Source organism: Talpa occidentalis, unplaced genomic scaffold (assembly GCF_014898055.3).
Source record: "Talpa occidentalis isolate TD23 unplaced genomic scaffold, MPIMG_talOcc4v2.1 talOcc4.9, whole genome shotgun sequence".
NCBI classification, from domain to species: Eukaryota; Metazoa; Chordata; class Mammalia; order Eulipotyphla; family Talpidae; genus Talpa; species Talpa occidentalis.
Window position 1 is genome coordinate 61,384,284 of NW_023605305.1, and position 23,368 is coordinate 61,407,651.

General features: G+C 38.9%; 1 protein-coding gene across 1 annotated transcript in view; it reads left to right on the top strand.

Annotated features, from left to right (window-relative positions):
• The first annotated feature begins 11,888 nt into the window (after positions 1-11,888).
• Positions 11,889-23,368, top strand: part of CUNH1orf87 (chromosome unknown C1orf87 homolog) — a 52,375-nt gene continuing 40,895 nt past the window's right edge. The window contains exons 1-2 of the mRNA XM_037500240.2: positions 11,889-11,995; positions 21,840-22,083. Coding sequence (XP_037356137.1) covers positions 11,889-11,995; positions 21,840-22,083 — 351 coding nt within the window. The remainder of the gene's footprint in view (positions 11,996-21,839; positions 22,084-23,368) is intronic.

Genomic DNA, 23,368 nt, shown 5'->3' on the forward strand with positions numbered 1-23,368 from the left:
AAAGAGCAGTGCTTTATTGGTCCCTGTTTATAAACTCATTCTACTTTGACTTATACAGGCATAAACAAAATATTTGAGACTCTTTTTTTCCTTCTGTATACTGTTTGATGGTAAATGCAAAATCATGAAGTTTTAAGAGGGGACATTCTTTGGTTTACTTATTACAGCTGTTCATCTTTCTTTGGGGAAAAAAGAGCTGCCACCATGGGAGGGAGATGTTTCTCTGGAATCTTTCTCTGGTGACTCATAATCTAAAGCTGTTGAATTCAAGGAAAGCAGTTTGAACCATAGTATTTAATCGTATGGAGATATGTATTGCATAGCTTTTTGTTTTGTCTTGTTTAATGTAAGTCACTGGAGAGATATCTCCTGGGTATGTCATTTCATAAAGCAGAAAGAGAAGTAGAAAATCCCACATAAGAAAAAGCCAATTCTCCTTATGAATTTTGTCACAGAATCTGCATTCTTTGTGGGACCTATACCCTTACAACAATGACAGTGAAAATATTGACATCAATAATAATAATGACAAAACTAACAGTGATAATAATAGCAACAACCACAACGGCTAATACCCAAAGAGGAGGTATAGAGTAGTGGGTATATGGGTTACCTGTCTGGATTTCATTGCAGCTTTGACTCTTCCTAACTAGGTTCCATTGAACCAGTTATTTATCTCCAAGCCTCAGTTTACTTATCTCTAAAATGGGATATTTATAGTCCTTATTTCATAAGATTGTTGTAAAGATTAAATGGAATATTGAATGCAAGATTCTTGGCACAGTGTGTGGCACATAATAGTCACTAAATGTTGGCAGCAGCTGTTGTTTTAAACAAGAAAACAATTGATTGGAAGACTACTATATGCCAGGGGCTGTAGAATGTAATCTTTGAAGTAATTATTGTTTGTCCCTACCCTAAAGATAAAAGAGTTATATTGCTTGTTCAGGGTCTCTTGGCAAATCAGAGTTTCCCCTAGGTCTGAAAAAATATATCAAATTGCTTCTGAACATCTCTAAATTGACAGAAAAACTGTACAATAGAACGTTGCTCTCCAATGTCATTGTTTCAAGTCAGCATTTATTTTTTTTTGACCTGAAGAAATCATTTTTTTATTTTTTTTAATTTAAATTTTATTTTTATATTCCCCATACAATTACAACCCCCTTATTTTGACCCCAAGCCCTCCCCTCCCCGCCCCCCACCCCCATAGAGTGTCTCTGGTTCATAGTTGTTTGTTGATTTTGATTTTCACTTTCTTATAGTTATTCTTTTTCCTGGTCCCTTATTTAAGTTTTCTAGATTCCTGCTATGAGAGAGACCATCCGGTATTTTTCTTTTTCTTTCTGGCTTATTTCACTGAGCATGATCCTTCCAGCGCCATCCATGTTGCTGCAAATTGCATGTGTTTATCTTTTTTGAATGCTGAGTAATATTCCATGGTGTCTATGTACCACATCTTCTTGATCCAGTCATCTATTTTGGGCATTTGGGTTGTTTCCAAAGCTTAGCTGTTGTAAATTGTGCTGCTATAAACATAGGGGTGCAGGTGCTCTTTGGAATTGATATTTTTGTGTCCTTTGGGTAAATACCTAGGAGTGGAATTGCTGGATCATATGGAAGCTCTATGTTTAGTAGGTCAAGAAATCTCCACACAGCTCTCCATAGTGGTTGGACCAGTTTGCACTCCCACCAACAGTGCAGGAGAGTTCCTTTTTCTTCACAACCTCGCCAACATTTGTTGTTGTTAGTTTTTTTTAATATGTGCCATTCTCACTGGTGTAAGATGGTATCTCATAGTAGTTTTGATTTGCATTTCCCTGATTACAAGTGATGTTGAACATTTTTTCATATGCCTGTTGGCCATTTGCATTTCCTGTTTGGAGAAGTTTCTTTTTAGCTCTTCTGCCCATTTTTTGACTGGATTATTTTCTTTGTTTTTGTTGAGTCTCATCAGCTCTTTGTAGATTTTTGTGATCAGTCCTTTCTCATTAGTGTTGTGTGCAAAAATATTCTCCCGGTTGGTGGGGTTTCTCTTTGTTTTGGTTATTGTCTCTTTTGCTGTGCAGAAGCTCTTTAATTTGATGTAGTCCCAGCTGTTTATCTTTGCCTTCACTATCACTGCTTTGGGTGATGTATCTGTAAAGATGTCTTTGATGTGCATATCATGTAGTGTTTCGCCTATATTTCCTTCTATGTATTTTATGGTGTCAGGTCTTATGTCTAGTTCTTTAATCCATTTTGAGTTTGTTTTTGTGCATGGTGTTAGGTAGTAGTCAAGCTTCATTCTTTTGCATGTAGCAACCTAGTTTTCCCAGCACCATTTATTGAACAAACTTTCTTTGCTCCAATGTATATTCTTTGCTCCTTTGTCGAAGATTAGTTGACCATAAATCTGTGGGTTTATTTCTGGATTTTCTATTCGATTACATTGGTCTGTGTGTCTGTTCTTGTTCCAATACCATGCAGTTTTGATGATTATGGCTTTGTAGTATAGTTTGAAGTCTGGGCGTGTGATGCCTCCATTCCCTTCTTTTTTTTTTTTTTTTCAGGAGAGCTTTGGCTATTCAGGGTTTTTGATGATTCCATATGAATTTCATCAATAATTGTTCTATTTCTTTGAAGAATGACATTGAAATTTTTATTGGAATAGCTTTGAATCTGTATATTGCTTTTGATAGGATGGCCATTTTAATAATGTTTATTCTTCCAATCCATGAGCAGGGGATGTCTTTCCATTTCTTTGTGTCTTCTTCTATTTCTTTTAACAGTGTTTTATGGCTTTCTTTGTATAGGTCCTTTACCTCTTTTGTTAGATTTATTCCCAAGCATTTGATTTTTTTTGTTTCAATAATAAAAGGGATTTTTTTTTTAATTTCTTCTTCTTCAGATTTATTGTTTGTGTATAGGAAGGCCCTGATATTTGTGTGTTGATTTTGTATCCTGCCACTTTACTGAACTGATTGATTAGTTGAATTAGTTTTTCTGTGGAGTTTTTGGGGTTCTCTATGTATATTATCATATCATCTGCAAATAGTGATAGTTTGACTTCTTCTTTACCTATTTGGATTCCTTGTATGTCTTTCTCTTGTCTTATTGCTCTGGCTAAGACTTCCAGTATTATGTTGAAAAGCAGTGGTGAGAATGGACATCCTTGTCTTATTCCAGATCTTAATGGAAATGCTTTCAGCTTTTCGCCATTGAGAATGATAGTGGCTGTTGGCATGTCATAGATGGCCTTTATGATGTTGAGGTATGTTCCTTGTATCCCAAGAATTTCAAGGGCTTTTATCATGAATGGGTGTTGCACTTTGTCAAAAGCTTTCTCGGCATCTATTGATATTATCATATGGTTTTTATATTTCTTCTTGTTGATGTGTTGGATAACGTTGATTGATTTTCGGATGTTGAACCATCCTTGTGTCCCTGGAATGAATCCTACTTGGTCGTGGTGAATTATCTTATGGATACATTGTTGGAATCTGATAGCTAAAATTTTATTGAGGATTTTTGCATCCGTGTTCATTAGGGAGATTGGCCTGTAGTTTTCTTTTTTGTGTGATGTCCTTGTTCGGTTTTGGTATTAGTGTAATGTTGGCTTCATAGAACGCGTTTGGTACTATCCCTTAATTCTCAATTTTTTGGAAGAGTTTGTGAAGGATAATTCATTTCTGAACGTTTGGTAGAATTCATTTGTAAATCCATCAGGTCCTAGGCTTTTGTTTTGGGGGAGGTTTTTGATTACCATTTCAGTTTCGCTGCTTGTAATTGGTCTGTTTAGGTGTTCTATTTCTTCTTTATCTAGCTCTGGGTGATTGTAGAGTTGTAGGAATTTGTCCATCTCCTCTAGATTGTTGAACTTATTTCCATATAACCATATAACTGTTCATATGTTATATGTTCATATGTTCTTTTTATGGTTTATTTCTAGTTTGATGCCTTCATGGTCAGAAAAGATGGTTGGTATGATTTCAATCTTGGTGTATCTGTTGATGTTTGTCTTGGGTCCCAAGACAAACCGTATATGTTATACAGTTCCATATAACTGTTTCTGATTATTCTTTTGATTTCTGCTGTGTCTGTTGTGATTTCTCCGCTTTCATTTATGATCCTGTTTATTAGTGCTTTCTCCCTTTTTTCCTTTGTTAGGCTGGTTAGGGGTTTGTCTATTTTATTTATTTTTTCGAAGAACCAGCTCTTGGTTTCATTGATCTTGTTTTTTTAGTTTTTTTAGTTTCAATTTCATTTATTTCTGCTTTGGTTTTTATTATTTCTTTTCTTCTACTGGTTTTGGGGTTTTTTTTTGTTGTTGTTCTTTTTCTGGATCTTTGAGCTTCGAGATTAGGTTGTTTCTTTGAGTTCTTTCTTGTTTCTTGATGTGAGCCTCTATTGCTGTATATTTTCCTCTTATTACTGCTTTTTCTGCATCCCATACATTTAGGAAATTGGTGTCCTCCTTGTCATTCAATTCAAAGAATTTTTAAATTTCTTCTTTGATCTCCTCATTAGTCCAGTTGTCTTTCAGTAATGTGGTTTTCAATCTCTATGAGGTAGGAGATTTCCTTGCCTTCTTTTTATGGTTTATTTCTAATTTGATGCCTTCATAGTCAGAAAAGATGGTTGGTATGATTTCAATCTTGGTGTATCTGTTGATGTTTGTCTTGGGTCCCAGTATGTGATCGATCCTGGGGAATGATCCGTGTGCGCTTGAGAAAAATGTGTATTCAGATTTTTTGGGGTTTAGTGTTCTATAGATATCTGTAAAGCCCAAATGCTCTAAATCCTTATTTAGAGCTTTAGTGTCTTTACTTATTTTTTGTCTCGTTGATCTATCCATTGTTGACAGTGGTGTGTTGAAGTCTCCCACTACATATATGTTTTCGCTGATGTCTGTTTCAAAGATGATAATAGTTGTCTGATATTTTGGTGCTCCTTCGTTTGGTGAATATACGTTAATGAGTGTTATTTCTTCTTAAAGTATTGTCCCCTTGATCATAATGTAGTGACCATTAGGGTCTCTTTTTACCTTTTTGAGTTTGAAATCTGTTTTATCTGATATAAGTATAGCTGTTCCTGCTTTCTTTTTTGGTCCATTTGCTTGTAGGATTGTTTTCCATCCTTTAACTTTGAGTCTATTTTTATCATTTGTACCTAAATGTGTTTCCTGGAGACAGCAAAAGGTTGGGTTTTATTTCTTAATCCAGCCTGTGACTCTGTGTATTTTTATTGAAGAGTTTAGGCCATTTACATTTAGAGTTAAAATTGATATGTGAGCATATGTATTTGCCATTGTGTTTGTCTTTCCTTTGATTTTATTTATTTATTCTTTTAATAATTTTTTTGTGGCCTTCTTTCATTGTTATTTGTCCCTCTAAGATTCTGGCTTTAGGACTCTTTGTAGTATTTTTTGGAGTGGGTGTTTAGTCGTAATGAAATTCCAGAGTTTCTGTTTGTCTGGGAAGGTCCTTATTCTTTCTTCATAGAGGAAGGAGAGCTTTGCGGGATAGAGTATTCTTGGTTGGCATCTGTTTTCTTGGAGTCTGTTGACTATATCCCTCCACTCTCTCCTGACCCATAGTGTTTCTTCAGAGAAGTCTGATGTCAGTCTGATTGGTTTTCCTTTGAATGTTTTCTGTTTCTTCCCTCTTGTCAGCTTCATTATTTTTTCCTTGTCTTGGATTCTTGGGAGCTTTACTATTATGTGTCTTGCTGTATTTTTCCTTTAGTCATGGAAGTTTGGTATTCTTCTTGCTTCTTGTATATCAATTTTCAGCTCCTTCTTCACGTTTGGGAAGTTCTCTTCAATTATCTCCTTGAATATTTTCTCTGTTCCTACATCTCTCTCCTCTCCTTCTGGAATTCCTATAACTCTTATATTTCCTTTCCTCATGGAGTCAGATAGTTCCCGAAGTCTTTCTTCAGTCTTTTTCCTTTGTACTTCTCTTTCCTTTTCTGTTTTGGTTCTTTTTATTTCTGTGTCTTCAAGAGTACTTATTCGTTCTTCCATTTCATCTATTCTGCTTTCATTGCTTTTCCCAGAGTTCTTTAGTGCCTCCATTAATTCTTTGATCTCCTGATTTCTTTTACTTCACTCTTTCGGGACTCAATTTCATTTTCTTCTAAGCATTGTTTTCCTTAATGACTTCCATCAGTTTTTTCATCACGGCAATTTTAAATTCTTTTTCTGGATGGCTCAGAAGTTCTTCCAAGTCACCATAGTTGCAAGCTGGTGCGTGTTTTTTTGTTTTTTCTTTGTTTCTTTGTTTCTTTGTTTGTTTGTTCGTTTGTTTTTGTGGTGTGTCTTTTTTCTGAGGCGTTGCTACTTTGCTTGTAGTTTTTCTTTTCCCTGCTGCCTGTCTTCTAATTTGCCTTATGCATTGGGACACTGTGCCGCTGGTACTGGCTGGCATCTTTTTGGTGTGTTTTTCGGGAGTTTCAGAAACTGGCAATCCAAACGAGTCAAAAACTGTTATGCCTGAAGTCTAGTGAGGCAGTGGTACTTTGAATATGTTAATGGTCACTGTCACAGAATCTCTCCACCTTCTGTGTTTAGTTACATATGTGCATCTTGAAGTCCTACAGACTTCCCTGGAGGTGGGGCAGCTGGATTGCACTGTGGGTTCCAAATCTCTGGATCCTCCTCTGGGCTCTGACTTGCTGCCAGGTGGGACCGGGCTTGTGGGGTCCTTCATCTCACCTCTGACTGCACAGGGAACCTTCTCCCTCTGGCTCCACGGGGAGCCTTCTGCCAGATTCAAGCAGTCTTTATTGAAGAAAGGTTCCTGTTCTAAATTGGTGCTTTGGAGACAGGCACACTCTTCCACACACCCGGTCTGCACCAGCCGTGGGTGCCCGCTCCCCCTCTGGGTTCGGACTGCTGGCCTGAAGGGGCCTGGCATGGGCAAACTTCCCAGTTCACCTCTGGCTCCTGCGGGAGCCTTCTGCTGGTTTCAAGCAGTCTTTATTGAAGAAAGGTCCCTATTCTAAAATGGCAATTTGGAGACAGGCACACTCTCCTGCATGCTGGATCTGCCCCGGCCATGGGTGCCCACTCCCGCTCTGGGCTCAGACTGCTGGTCAGAAGGGGCCTGGCTTGGGCAAACTTCCCAGCTCACCTCTGACTCCTCTGGGAGCCTTCTGCCGGTTTCAAGCAGTCTTTATTGAAGAAAGGTCCCTATTCTATGGGGTGTTGGTGATTTTTTTTTCTGGTGGCTAGGTGGCGCCAGAGATCTCTCCTAGTGTCCTTGGGGAGCTGTTTTTTTTTAACCCGGTGGGACTGGGGAACAGAGTGGGAGTGGTGGGGAAAGCCTCAACGGCTTTAGGGTGCTGTGTCTGCCTTGTGCCCCACCATCATGGGGATCCCACACCCTGAATTTCGTGCCCCGGGTCTCAGTTCCAAAGCCCTCATGTCCAGGACGCGGGCTGTAGCCCAGTTCAGTGTCCGCAGAAATGGCGCCTTTTGCACCCCACTCCCGTGTCCGGGCGCTTGGTTTCTGATTACTCAGTGAGGGACATTCACCTCAGTGAGGGCCCCCGTGCATCTCCCCGCAAGACTAGGTCGCAGGCTCGGGGACCTGGGCAGCCGCAATCTGCATATCCTTTTCAAGCGCCCGCTTTTCCACACAAGCTTACCGACTGGCCTGGGGCTGTGTGTAGGTCTCCGGGAGTCTTTGTTTTTCTCTAATGGTGCCTGGAGCCGTTCGCTCACCTCCTTGGCGAATCCTGCAGGGTTCTCCACAGCTCCAGTTCACGGGGTGTGGTAGCTGAAATAGTTCCTTTCCACTCACAGTCCCGCTTGATGTGTAGTTTGTTCTTGTTGGTTGTTTTAGTTTTTTTGTTTTTTCCTCCTTTCTGTTGGTCAGAGAGTGCCGACTTTGTGAGTGGGGGAGGGTAGCAGGGTTCTGAGCTTTCCTCCCTTCTAGTCCTCTTTTATGGCAACTTTCTTCTTCGGGTAGTTTGCCAGAGTCGCCCGTTTATCTTCCATGTCCCAGTTCTCACTGGGACCTGCCGCTTTTCCTCCCTATTAACTTTTTTTTAATGGGAGTTCTTACTGGCAGCGTTTCCTCGCCACCATGTTGATCCGCCCTCCTCAAGTCAGCATTTAAAAAACCTTTAAGGCAAGATAAGGTCTAAGGATAGTCTTTACTGTACTATCTGATTTGGCGAAAATCAGTTCACTTCCTCAAGTGTTATACAATGAGAGTGAAATTTGAAATGCAATTCAAACAAGTAACTGCACCTCAAATATAAACCTTTGTAACCTAAATTTAAGAGCTTCTGTTTTAGTTAGGACTCTTGGAATTAATGAAAGCCATTTGAAATAGTTTAAGTAAATGGAAAAGGTATCACTCCTTTGTGAATTCTAGAACTTGTTTCAGGCATAGCTGGATCTAGGTTATTTGTTTTCATCCACATTTCCACTCTGGATTCATGTCCAGCTCTGCTTCCCTCAGTTGGCTTCCTCCTCTCCTATGGAAAAAAAAAAAGGCAGAATTTTTTCATATAGATATCTGCCAACATCCTCAACACCTTATTCTCACAGTTTAGTAATTCTACTAGAGAGAAGATGTATTTTCCCTCTAATATCTATATACTCATCATTGATAAGAACTTTTTTGGCTTACTTATCATAAAGTATGGTCAGTTCTGTGAAGAGGTGGGTCCTCCAGTAGCATTGCATCAGTTTTCTGTGGTTTCTGTAATAAATTATCACAAATGTGGTGATTTATAACAACACAGATTTATTTTCTTACAGTTTTAGAGGCCAGATGCCCAAAATTACTTTCACTGATAAGACAAGGAATTATCAGAGTCTGGTTCCTAGTGGAGCCTCTAGAGGAGAATCCACTTGTCTTTTTAGCTTCTGGAGGTCATATATTCCTTGGCTCACAACCATTTCTTCACATGACTCTCACTTATGCTCTGTGGTCATTTCTCTTACTTCCTCCTCTGTAGTCAAACCTCCCTCTGCCTCCCTTCCTAAGGACACTTGTGATTGGATTCTGGACCCACTTAGAAAATCTCTCCATCTCCACACCACTAACTCAATCTCTTCTGCAAATCCCTTTTGCCACAGAAGGTAACATTAATAGATTTGGACATGGACAATAGGGAGACCTTTTTTAGCCTATTACTACAAGCATAGTCCAGGAAGGTCTGACTACCATTGCCAACAAATAGTCCTACTATCAGGCAAAAAGAAAAAAAAAAAAAAACACATTTTATGAGGGAAAAAAAAACAAATTATACAGAGAATGAAAAATCTGTTTTCAGTTTCTGGGATCTCATTTGGCTGCTTGACAGATTTTTATAATGATGATAGAAAACATTTATATTACTTGTTTTGTGTCAAGCATTGTTGTAGGCCCTTACATATAGAACTCAATTAATCTTCACAAAAAGTCACCCTCATTTTATAGAAGAGAAAACTGAGGCACAAAGATATTAAGTGACTTGTCCATGATCACATTGATCTAGCAAATTCAGGATTCTAACCAGAGGTGTCTGATCCCCAGGCATGTGCTCTGGACATTTGAGAGGAAGCTTCAAGAATGGCGAGCAGGCTGACACAATGAAGAAATGGAAGGATATTGTAGATAGAGAAACAGAATGAACCAAAGCACCAGACCAGGAAAATGAAACCCAGATTTAAGTGGTGCCTTGTCTGGGTTAGATGGTATATGCCAAGACTGGAACAGCAGTGGGAATTCAAGTTTGAGGCCAGACATGGAAGACTTTGAAACCATAGACAAGCTCAATGGATGCCCTGTGAGACATCTGACTAGAGGAGGTAGCTTGTCAGAGTTGCAGTTTGGGAAGACTAATATGAGGACTGTGCTGGAGGGGGAAGGTGGGGGTGTCAAATACTCACACGGCACTTGTAGATCATCAGGCGTGCTGTGTGTCTTGCACATAAGAGAGGAAATCCTAGAGGGAGCAGAGTGTGTCTTCCATCTCTGGCTGCAAGTACCAGCGGATGATACAGTAAACTGCCAAACAGCACAGCCAGAGGGCAGAAGGCAGGGGGTAGGATCTGGAGCTGCCCTGCAGATGGAAATGATAACAGTGCTTAGAAGACAACTGAAAGCACCTTTACCACATTTGCTGAAGTCTTTCAGCAAAAGAAAAAGTGCCTGGAAACTTGAGAAATGGAGATGTATATTTAAATCTTGGTTCTGTCAATTGCCTCTGTGGGATCTTAGTTAATTTCTCCAAACCCACATCTTATTTACTGTCTTTAAAATAGAAATAGAATTATTTCATTGGTAATTGTAACATTATAAGGTAATAGGTATCTGGCTCAAATATCTGTTATCTGGCATATAGATGACACTCAAATTTATTGTTTTGTTTATGTTCTTACTCCATTTAGCCATTAATTAAATTTAGTTTTATGTTATAACTTCATTTTAAAGATGAAGAAACTGAAATGCAGGGAAAAGAACAGATTTATCCAAAGTCCTACTATGGAAATGCCTGGATTTGAACCAACAAGGGTGAGATTCCCAACTCTGGGCAAATTCCATGAAGGGAAATGAAGCTTAGGAGAAAGAGTAGGACAAACTGGACCCCACAGAAGAGCGAGATGGGCTTCACGAAGGACGCCGACAGAATTTTATTCAACTATCCAAAGCACAGATTTGAGAACACCGGGGCACATTAGACACATAACCTGTCAGCAGCCACACCTTAGGCACTTTGCAGGAGGTCCGCTACCTCCAGCAGGTAGATGGAAACCTGTTCCCCGCCCAGCAACAGCCCTCTGCGTCCTTAGCGACCCAACCTGGAGGGAGTGGCCTCTGCCAGCAAGGCATGTCTGTGATTGGCCCGACTCTGAGGCTGCAACACCCCCGCCCCACCAGGTCCCTGCAGGCCTGTGTGGGTCGGGTTCCTTGGGAGAGGCACCGGACTGCGCACCTCTGAACTGCTTGTCTGCGGAATAGCCACCTCAGCGGTAAGGGCGCCCTTCTGCTCTCTCCTGGGAATGGGCTCAGGACTGACACCCAGAAGCTGGGCAGAGACAGCGCCCCCACTATCACAAAGCCTGGTCTTTAAAATTTCCACACAGTTTCAAAGAGGTTGCAGGTCTGGCTAAATGGAGCTACCCTGCAGAGCTCTTCCTAGTGTTGTCAGACATTATTGGTGTGCTCAAGGTGACCTTGTTAAATAACACCCCCTCTCTGGGCATGGATTTCCCAATCTGTAAAGCAAACTTTTAGATTAGAATGATTTCTTAAGACCTTTCAAACTCTGAGAGGCTCTGAAAGGGAGTGGTCAGCCTGGGGCCAGATTTGCAGAACTTTTAAGTTTCGGTTGTTATCAGGGATTATCTAATGTAGGATCACATTTCCAGTTCACTGGATTGTTGCAGAAACAGATTATCAATAGCAATAAAAATCCCTTATTACTATGGGAGATGTTCTTTCAGATGCATTATCTCATTGGATTCACCTAAGTCCCCTAAAGTAAAAGTAGAATCACTGGGGAGACTGAGCTTCAGAACTGAATTTGCATTTTTCATGTGTCCCTATAAATCCTGGCTTCCTCTCTGACCTCCCAAGAATCCCCTCTGATCTCTTGTAGCACAGGAAGGTAGTGCCACTGCTTCATTATATCAGTTTTGCAGACCTCTAAGGTGGGGTTCTCAACTTTGCTAAATCCTGGTCTATGTGATACTAAGTTCGATAGCAACATTATGCTAGAAAGATAATAGTCATTAAGAGTATCTTGTGCCTTTATTAGGAATGCCGGGAGAATATAAATGAAGTTTTGGGCCTCCTGTTGTTATTGTTGTCAAAAACATTACAGTTGCCAAGTGCAAAATCAAAGGAAAGTGATTTACTTTTTCCCCCAAGTCTAAGGATTTGAAGAGATTTTTGAGAAGAATCATGTCTTCAGTTTGGAAGGCACCTCATGGGTCAGATGCAATGCCTGAAATGGTGGTGAAAATCATTGGAAGTAAACATTTTCGATACCTTGTAGAGAAGCCAAAGAAGTAAGTTTACTGTTTGAAAAATATCTGTTTTGCTTGGATAATAATGAAGTTTGGGGTGTTTTTTAATCTAAAAATTTACATTTTAAAAATGTCATCCATCGAAAATTAAGTCATTAATATGTAAGAGTAGAAACAGAATAGTGTTGACAACTTCCACATACAATGTTTTTCTGTTATTTTTCATCTTTATAATTCCCCATACTCCTTAATTGCTTGGGCTGATTTTCCAAATAGATGGGAAATACAAGCACTGAGAGGTTTATAAATTTTAATGGAGTATTGCTGCTTCTCCTCATCAGGTTTGTAATCTACCACATATAGTAATTTTTGCAAAGGAGGGGGAAGGAATGTTATTAGTTAATTTGTTATGAATTAAAAAAATGGGATTAATAATGAATCACAAATTGTAAGATCTTCATTTTGTCTTGCTCGTAGACTGTACTTCTCTAAGCAGGGGCTTCTCAGAGAGTAACCAAGATGTCCATCTTCCTTCCAAGCTCACCACAATTAAAGGAGGACAACACTATATCTCTAAAACTCATTAGATGTTTGGCACAAAGGAATATGACTTGTTTTTCTTTCGGAGAGTTGGTTCACAAGAAGAAAACAAGTACTAAGCCTGCCTTTCAGCTAGAAGCCATTCCATGAATAGAAGCTAGGCAAGAGTTGCCTTTCCTGCCTAAGATTATTTCCTTAGCTCTTTCCTCTATTTCAGAAATGCACAGATCAAACAAATAGACAAAAAACGATCTTACTTCACTGAACATTAAGATGCAGGAAGCAATGAATTCCAAACCTGGCCATTATCAGAATTCCCTGAAGAGTCCTTAAGCAAAAAGATTAGGGGTGTAACCCAAGGCTTATTGAATCAGAATAGAGATTCTGATCCTGAAAGTGAGCTGTCAGGACCACCATTATGGAATACAGTTTTAGGAGAGCAAAGAGGTTCTATTTCTCATAATCATTATTGCCAGTCCAGAGAGATTTCAAAGTGGAGAGGTTGAGAGGATTTTTGTGTGACCCTGTTCTTAGTCAACATTTTTCACTCACAACTAAAGGAAAAAAGACAAATCACTTTAGTAAAAATGTAGGTAGCAGAATGTTGGGAAGCCTTGGCAAGAAAATGAACTAAAACCATTAACATCAAATCAACAGAGATATATGCAAACACTGTATTTGGATAAGCGTGCATATGAATGATTATGTGGGATTAATGTTTGGGTTTTACTTGTATGAAACAATAGAAAATATGTGTATACATTTTCTCTTCTTCCAGTTCTTGGCAGAGTTCCTGAAACCCTTGTAATTTTCTAAATGATAACAGCACCTGGAGCAAATTCTGTTCTAATATTTCATCTTTGACCCTAGTTCTTGACTTAGAACTTATAAATCATTTGGAATTTCCTTGTGATGAGGTGTCTTTTGTTCCAATGTGATACTCTCAGTGGGCTCTCAGGTAGCTTCAGGATGAAGGCTAGCCCCCAGAAAAACCAAGCCATGACTAAAAACTTGGAATTTTCAGCCCTACCTCCTCTCATCCATCAGGCAGGGGAGAAGAGCTAAATATTGAGTTAATGATATTATGCTTCCAAAAGTATGGGGCTCAGAGAGCTTCCTGGTTGCTCAACCACATCTGTGCCCTACAAGGGTGGTATTTTGGAGAAAGCCGGGACGTTCCCTGCCCCTTCCTGCGCCCCCTGCTAAAGTGCATCTCTTCCATTTATTGGTTCATGGGTTAAATCGTTTTACAATAAACCATCCGTCTAGTAAGTAAGCTGTTTTTGTGAGTTCTGTGAGTCACTCCAGCAAATTAATCAAATCCATGAAGATAGTCACAGGAACACAGATTTACAACTAAATCTTTGGCTTACTCAGACTATCAAAGTGATGTGACCCACCAGATTCCCATAAACTGGTAGTTTCTATTTCGCTCCCATGCTCCAGAAAAAAGAGACCTAAATTCCCAGCAGGTGCCAAGCTCTCTAGATATTGTACATTGACTATCCCAGCAACACAGATTTACAACTAAATCTGTGTAGGTTGGAAGTAGAGGTAATAGCTGAGACTTGTGATTGACATCTGAAGGGCATGAGATAGTCTTGTGAAAGCAAACCCTGAAAATGTGAGGTCAGCACTAACTCTGAACTGAGGTGAACTATAGGACACCCACCTAGTGTAGGAGAATTGCATCATAGGGGAGAAAAATTCTACACAATCAGTGACCAAAAGTCTTCAGTCTCAACTAGTAGAGAATAGACTGGTGAATAAAAAAGGAGCATATACTCCATACTCTATACTCTTGGTTTGGGCTCAGTATGAGTCAAGAATACCCAGAAAGAGATATGAGGGAAGCCCACTGGACTCATAACTGGATGTGTCACCAGTGCAGTGCTGTGTGTCCTTCTGGATACTACCTTTTAGGAGGGACCTGGCATGTCAAAGGAGTAGGAACTACAGGTATAACATTATGGAAGACCCAGATTGTGAAGCGTGGCCTAGGAGTACATTTACAGGATCTGGGGATTGAGTTGTTAAATAGAAGAGAAATTTGGTCTATTTCAAGTAACTCCTATGACTAACTAGAGATGCTTCCAGTGAATAAAGTTGGCCTCTGGTGTTCCTTTTAGTGCCAAGAATCAATGACCCAAAACATTTCATTCCATAATTACATCACTGTTGGTACAGCATTGTTAAGTACAGGAGAAGCTGACTATAAGTTTTTATGGGAAAAGGAAGCAAATTATTTGAAATAGTGTAATATGTAATAATTGCTATCTATAGTTAAGAAATAAAAGGGTCTAATATTTTCCCATGTGACTCTCCTGGGGCCACACTCTCATCTTTAATCCCTCAGAGTCCTTCGTATTAATACATTCTTTTTTGACTTGTCTTTAACTTTTTTTAAGGTATTGTTGACAATTTTAGAAACTAACATGTATGTGAGCACCTACCGAGTGCCAATTCTTGGGAATATAGGCAGTGTAGCTAAAGTTCTAGTGATGGAAAACACACAATTGATAAACAATGACTATGAATGAGGAAAGCTCAGTGAGGAAACATAGAAGAGGATCATAAAATCCTATCGGTCCACAAGGATGTTCTCAGAAGGCCTCTCTGAGCAAGTGGCATTTGAGCTAAGACTGTGCAGAGACAAGCAGTCCTAATTATTCCATGAGGATTATTCATGGTTGGCTAGCTGTGAGCAAACCAAGGCTTACTCAGACTATCAAAGTGATGTGACCCACCAGATTCCAGATTCCCATAAGCTAGTAGTTTCTATTTCACTCTCCTGCCCCCCAAAAAAGAGACTTCAATTTCCAGCAGGTTCCAAGTTCTCTGGATATTGTACATTGACTATCCCAGTAACTGCTACAAACAGTGGAATCCCAGTTAACCCCTAGAGCCCAAGCAGATGTTTTTGTACAGGCCACCTCTGCTTGCTTTATAAAGAGTAGATCAGCCTCCCAACCTTGCATAACAATTCCCAGAGATCAGACCCCACATAAGTTGCTGCTTCCTCACCCAACAGGTCAGCCTGTACCAAGTGACACCACAAATGTCCCCCACTATCATTTTGTCTTTGCAGATCTACTCAGAACATTAATCATTGTACTATACTGCCTGAAATAATGGGTAAATTTTGCACAATTTTGGAAAAAGTCTTCCTTTTTCACTCTCTGTGCTGTTGTTTCTTAGACTTTAGTGTACATGGAACACATCTAAAATGTTTTGCACTAGGAATGTGTTAGGAACACAAATTTTCTTATTCTATTTTTTAGAAATTCCAATTTAGGAAGTTCTGAGTGATTAAAGTATCTTTATAATGCTGTGTCCTACCTGGTTGTGACCCACCTCAGGTGTTCTGAGATTCAGAGGGTAAAGGTAATTGTCATTTTCTACAATAACAAGTCCTTCACCTAACAGAAATATTTTTCACAGCTCTGATTTTTTCTTGTCATCTGCCCTATGTCAATCCCTTTATGGCCTCAGTTCTATTAAGCAGATTCAGCTTGAAACTCTCCCATGATTCTATATATCTTTTTACATAATTCTATATATTTTTTAATTATCACACTATAATTTTCAGTGTAAATGTCTGCTTCCCCTACTGACCTGTGAGATCTTTGAAGGAAGACAATACTGTCTGAAGACAATCAGTAGGTTGCGTTCCCACTACTACCTTGACTAAGAAATTAACAAGGCAAAACTAAGGAACAAGTCAAAGAAAAGAAATATGCCATGGTGGAAACATATCTAATGCTGCAAATTGCATATCAGTAAAGAAAAAATAACATCGCAAAAAAGTAGATATGCTGGGTTATAATTTCTCAGAGATTGAAAGTAAATCATGCTAAAGGACAATTGCTGGTCAAATTGATTGCTAATTTTGCAACTAAAATGGCCCTTTGCTTTTCTTCTGTGAAATTGTATGATGCAGATGCCATAAAATATAAATTTGGGTAATCTCCATTGATGTAAGAATTGGCTCAGTGTTCTATGGAAAGAATTGGGATAGGTTGTGAATAACTTTGAGAAAGTAATGAGTTCCTGTATGTAAGAAGATTAGATACCAAAACTGAATGACAGAGTGTAGGGACTTCAGGCCTCGGTGGTTAAATTAGCTAGATACCTCTCTATCTATTAGTCTTACTAACATTTTAATATTTTCTAAATAGACTGTATATTTGGGGTGTACAGTTGATGAGTTAGAGCAAGGCAAAGAGACTTTGGGGTGATAAAGACCTGGGTATGAGTCCTCCTTTTCTGCTTTGGAAGGTGACCTTGAACAATTTGCTAAACTTCCCTAATCACTCATTTTCTCATCTATATAGTGATGATAAAAATGCCTGCTTTTCAGGATAATTAGGATAACAGGAAAGAATTCATATGAATTTGTGAGTGGTGACTGACACATACAAGCATTTAGAACATACTATACTATAATTACAGCGATGAAGAAATGATTCAGCTTAGGGAGTTTGAGCGAGTTAGAGTACTTTTAAATGCCTTCTGAAGATGGGATTTCTATGCTCATAATGCATAATGTGACTCCATGGCATTAAAAAAAGAAGAGAACCCTCACACTTCATCACAATAACCGTTGCTACATTAGCACAGGCCTCCCGTCTCGGCCTCCCCATGGAGTCTGGTGAGATTTTCAGCTGCACTCCCCTCCCCAGTCTCATTTTATTTTTTATTTTGTTGTTGTCTTTTTTTTTTTTTTTTCTTAAGCAAAGTCTGGTTGTGTTGATTATCTGTTATTACTTCCAAATAAGAACATGCTTTCATTTACTGAAATTAGATCCCCATTCACTGTGCTGGCACACTCTGGGCTGTCTTCTCCAGAGGGTTGGGGCCTGTTAGATGGCACACAGTTGGAAATTGGTGGCATTGAGTCACTGCCAAGGCTGGCAGACCTTTAAGATGGCATCTGTTGACCTTTTTGCAGAGCCCCCTGGGTCCTCCATTTGAGATTTGATGTTCTCGGCAGGGGTGTAATCCAAATCAAATGTGAGATCTGGTGAGTTGGAGTTACATAGGAGGTGGGGCCAACAGGGGGCTCTACATTGCTTTGGGCAGAGGATGCAAGGAGACACCCTGACAATGTTTCTTTCTAACCCTGAGACTCTAGACTCTAGTAAAGGAGGGTACTAAAGGGCTGGATTGCAAGAAAAGCCCAGTGTGAGAGAGGGAACAATTGGACAAATTGGACAGTTTTCTCCTCATTTATTTATCACCTTGCAATTCAGTAATCCTCCCTAATTGCCATAGTTCCTGGATGACACTAAACTCTTCACAGCATCCCTGAGAGCAGCAGCTGAGGTCAGAAGTACATATGCGGAAGCTAACTGTGTCTTGCTTCCAAGAGGGTATTGATGAAATTCTTACCCCTTCTTTTGAAATGGCAAATTTCTATTTTCAGTACTGCAGGTAGGCAGCACACAAGCTAGAAGAAAGAGCTTTGAGTTTGTGAACAGCATAACGACCAATGTGTGTTGACAAATTGTTTGTGCTAACAACAGACACACGCGGTTTCTCAGCTGGGGAGTCATTTTCATGATCATTTTAAAGTGCTATGTATCCTTTTTTAAAAACAGCTTTTACTTTGAACAGATTTAACAGGTTATTTTTGGTTTTACATTTACTGAGACTGTTTTAACAGACAGGCAGATACATTTCTCAGGCAATTATGTCCTAAAACTGCCCACAAAAGGATTTCGAAGGTGATAAAAACAAAGATGATCTATGTCCCTTGCTTCATTCAAAAGAATTAATGCTCTGCCCTGTGGCCATGGTTACCTTGCAATCCTGCATGTTCTGCTTCTAGTGCCTTCTCATGCCCTTGTGTTCTTCACATAATCCCAAACCTCCACAGGTCCTCTCCTGACTCTGCTGGGGTAGGAATTTAGGTGCAATCTACTCAACTTTGGTTTATTCCTGGCCCCTCTACTGAAAAGTCATGTAGAACTAAACAGATCACTTAAATCTTCTTAACTTCTTCATTCTAAAATGAGAATAACATAAGCACCTGCCTTTAGGGTTTATCAGAAGAGTAAATAAATGAATGTATATGAATGGTTACTGTGTGGCTCTTATGAATGTCAATGCTCCTGAATACTATTGTTTTTGCTGCCATTGCTTACCACAGTTATCTCTCTCATGAACTTCAAATAGCATCAAGTCTTTGCAGCATTCACTTGACATTTATTTATATGCTAATTAGGAATGTTCCATATATTTTATACCAATTTCTCCTAACAATTTAAATACATGTATGTGTACATTGTATACTCAGTAAATGTACTACCCCACTGAATAATCACAAGCATGATATAGCCATCCAATAAACACCCATACAAAAAATAGAAGAGTCCCCCATCCCAGAAAACTCCTAGATATCTTTCTGTATACTATATCTCTTTGAAAAGATAACCATTATCCTGATTTCTAGAAGTAAGTTTGTAACAGTTACTAATTTTAATATTTTGTGCTATGTTGGGAAAACCCAATGAAATTAAATTTCTTGAGGTCAAGGACCACATGTGATCTATCTTCTCTCATTACAAGAATGATTTGTTAAATAAATACTCATATTCTAATATTCCCATCTTGCCCTGTTGCCATTGAACTGAACCCATATGACAAGACCCCAGCCTGGATGATGCCCCTCTGTTGACCTTCTTTGCTTTTCCATGAACATGAGTGGACAATCCTAACGATTGATGCCACAAAATCTATGGTCTCCAACCCTCTTTGGGCATTTAAGGTGCTGGACCAACCTTTCTTTCTCTGATAAGCTCTTTTCTACTCTTCATAGAAGTTATTTCACCCATAGCCCTTAATTCAGAATCCTTACCCCAGGACATTCCCCCAGGTTTCCAAACCATAACTCTTGTCTTGCATGTCAAAAACAAAGTTCAAGTTGTCAGCAATTTGATCGATCTCTTGCCATCAACTGTACAAATTTACTTCCATCCTACTAGCTACTACTCTGCACTTCAGGTTGGTTTGTTTGCTTATTCAAGTTTTATTGATTTGCTGCTAGTTTGCATATCCATGTCATTTGGGGAGTACCTCCTGACACCTCCATACCTGCACCTGCCTCACTCACTGCCCCCTTACTCTAACTCTGTTTCTCACAATGACACCTCATTTCACCTTGTCAGGATTCCTTTTATTTCATCAGTGATATCCTCTCCTATTCTCTGGCTCACGGGGCACTTTGCAATTGCATTTATTTTTTTTTTTAAGATTTATTTATACATAGAAGAACCAGGGTGTAGGACAAAGGTGTGGGGAGTGAGCGTGCTCACCAGAGACAGAGTGGAGAGCAGAACAGGCAGATCCACTGAAATACAATACCAAAGGGAGCAACAGGCAAGACAGGAGAGGTCTGCTGTGCCATACATGGCTTATCTCCTTGGCCAGGATTGAACTCAGGCCACAGCAGTGATAGTGCTGAGACTTAACCCCTAGTGCACCAGGGAGGCCCCGCCACTGCTTTTAAATGTGTCAGAGTTCTCACTGACTTTAAACATGATCATAACTACGCCCCATCAGGAACTGACAGTGCCCTCCTGTCACTGCACCATCTCTGTCCTCTCTTATACCCAAACCCTTCACAGGGGTCTTTATTCTTCTTGTCTTCACTTGCTTGCTCCCTCTCCTTCCTCAACTCACTTCAGTCTAGCATTTTTCTCCACTTCCTCACTGAAGCTCCTTTACCAACCTTCCTGCCAACATCGTTATGGCTGAACTCAATGGATGCTTTTCAGAACTTACCTTTTTTTAGCAGCACTTGACACTGTTGATGTATCCTCTCTCTGGAAACTTAATCTTCAGTTTGTTGTCAAGACCCCACTCTCCTGGTTCCCCTCTACCTTACTGGGAATTCTAAAACCTTTCAGGGTGATTCTTCCCTCTGTAAATACTGATATTGTTCGGAGTTCTTTCCTAGGCTGTCTTTTCTTCTCATGCTGCACACCACCAAAAAGATTACTGTAAAAAAATATACATAATTAAAATCATTGCCTACAGTTTGGCTTTATTCAAATCAACAAGTATTGGAGCAGTTGCTTTATGTGGAGATAATGTGCTTCAAAATGAACCCTTTCCACCGCATTAGTAATAACAGCTAGACTTTATTGAATGCCTCCCAGGCAAAAAGGCATAGCTATTTTGAATTTATTTTTCCTGATTATAAAATAATATTTGCTCATGTAGAAAATTTATAATAATAGTTTATAAGGTATTATATGATATTACATGTAACGGAGTGTGATGGTATATCCTGAATTCTACTACCCAGAGGTACTTATTCACTGCTAGCACTGTACACATATACATGTATACATGTATATATGTAAACATATAATATGCATGCATTTTACATAGCTGAGATAATTAAATTTTTTCACTAATTTGTAATTTTCTTGTACAAAACTCTACATTTTCTTGTGTCACTACAATTGTTCTTAACTATTTTAATGGTGCTGTACATTTATCATATGAACATAGAATGAAATATTAAATTCAAACACCTGTTGCTGAATAGAGTTTTTAATTTTTCTTCTTCTGTATTGCTTTCTCATGATACATATTCTTAAAACTTAGTTTCCTAGGTTAGAGTTTCAACTTCTTGGCTTTTAATACATTTTGTTAGTTTACCTTCTATGTTAATTTTATCTATTTATGTGATCATTAGCATTGAGTTTCTATTTTCAAAGAAGTCCTCCATATTTAAAAATGGTGCCTTGTCATTGTTTTGACTTGAAAGTTTTTACTGATTAAACTAGGTTCCATAATTTTTCAATTTTATTATTTCCATTCCTTTGAATTATTTCTATAGTTTCTCCCCCTTTCCTTTTTTTCTATTTAATATTAAATGTAAATGGAGAACTGCTTGATAAAGAAGCTTGAGGGTGAGGTAACTGAGAGATATAAAACAGACCTGGAATTGGAAAACTGCCTTGACTTTCTTCCTTTTCTCATTGCAAAGATTGAGAATACCTGTTAGACTTGTAAATAGGATCCATGTGATAATCTCTAGGGTTTGTTTCTGACACTACCCTTACTTACAGAAAGGGTTCCAAAGGGTTTCAGAGCAGATGGCTATATTATGTTTACAAGTATGAGGAAAGAGTAGGGGAAGATAATAGCTAGGAAGATAATAACATGGTCTTTCTATGGTAAATAATCCATAGACAAATAACCAATGTTTACTTCTTCATTTCACCATGCTGAGCTCCTGCTGTTCACACCATCAGATGAAAACCTTTCATTTCCTATGCCAACCTGGTATGTCAAGAGTTTGCCTTATAAGTGCAAAACTGTTTCTTCACAGCAGGGATCATGAGAATTTGAAAGCAGAACCTGCAAAAGTGCTCCAGAAATTTGTGACTGATAGTGCAGGCACCATGAACAGAGACCCTCCAGTTCCTACTAACCCCACTGATCCTCAAATTAAACATGTCTCAAATGATGTGAAAGAGAGCAAGCACCCAGAGAATAACCAGAAACCAGAGAACAACCAGCAACTCCAAACAGAGGTGCACAGTATTAACAGGAACAGATTTCTGGATGGTAAAGTAAGTGGCAAGTACTAAAGCTTTTCTTGGTAACTGACTAGGAAAATATAGTTAGAATGGGAACAGATTGACAGAAGCACACACTTGCAAGTGGTCATTGATAAGACAGCATTAAAAAAATTTTTTTAGTCTGAAAGTGAATTTTGAGGTACATCTCATCTTTGTTGACTGCCAGTTGAGATTGTCAACCTGCTCTACCTATGGCTAACTCAGAGATAGCTGTACAGCAATAGGTGCCACCCTGTATAAAAATGTGGAATGTATTGCAAGGAAAGGATTTGTCTGCCGTAAGAGATAAGATTTAAGAAATATTTACAGAAATTGATCATTTATTTTCAAAATCCACTGCAACCATGTCTAGATATCAAATATTATTATCCCAAAACCCTCTTGATAGAAATATATATCACTGCACTCTGTTAACCAAACAATCCACAGCAGAGTAAGTTGATAATGATAAATCTCAATGATTAGTAATTTGTAATTAAAAAGCAAGAATAGCAGCAATTGAAAACTGGATCCAAATCAAGACAAAGTTAATGTTTCATTGATAACAAAGTACATTTCCAAAAACTGCTGAAATTGCAATTAAGCAGATACATAGAGTGGGAGTTTTGCAGTGCTGCCAAGCATTAAGTGACAGCCAGATATTTTAGTAGAGTACTGAATTAGTCTGCAGTAAACTCTAACATCATTATTTTTAGTTTATAATTTTAATAGTCCTTACTGAATCACTTGGATACTAGCTAGTCTGTAGTCTTATGGGAAAATAAAAGCCTATGGATTTGTGATCGTTAGCTCATAAGAACTCTGCAAAGAATATAATTTGGAGTGGTTAACAGTCTAGAGGGCTTCGGACCATACTCCGCATGGTTTAGTTGAACATGGACCCAGAACTGACAGTGACTTGCCCAACATGTCAGTGACAGAACTTACACTGGAACTCATCTCCTCATCTTCAGTGAATGCTCTAGTTTTACCATGATGAGTACTTCAGCTCATGGCCTTTTGGAACAGGAAATGATCCATTTGCAAAGCTGCAGTATCCTATTATGAAGTTCTAGAGACCTCTGAGTTTTCACTAATTGTGACTCTGAGTTTAATGTATTTAATTGTTGCTCACCAAATATGGCCTTGTTACTATTATAGTTATAAAACATTTTATTATGGACAAATTGCATTTTATAAATTTGATCAGTTGTTCCTTGAAGTTAGCCCTGTGAGCTAGGTGCCACCATGATTTCTATCAATATGCTTTAGATGGATAGTAAAACTGAGACTCAGT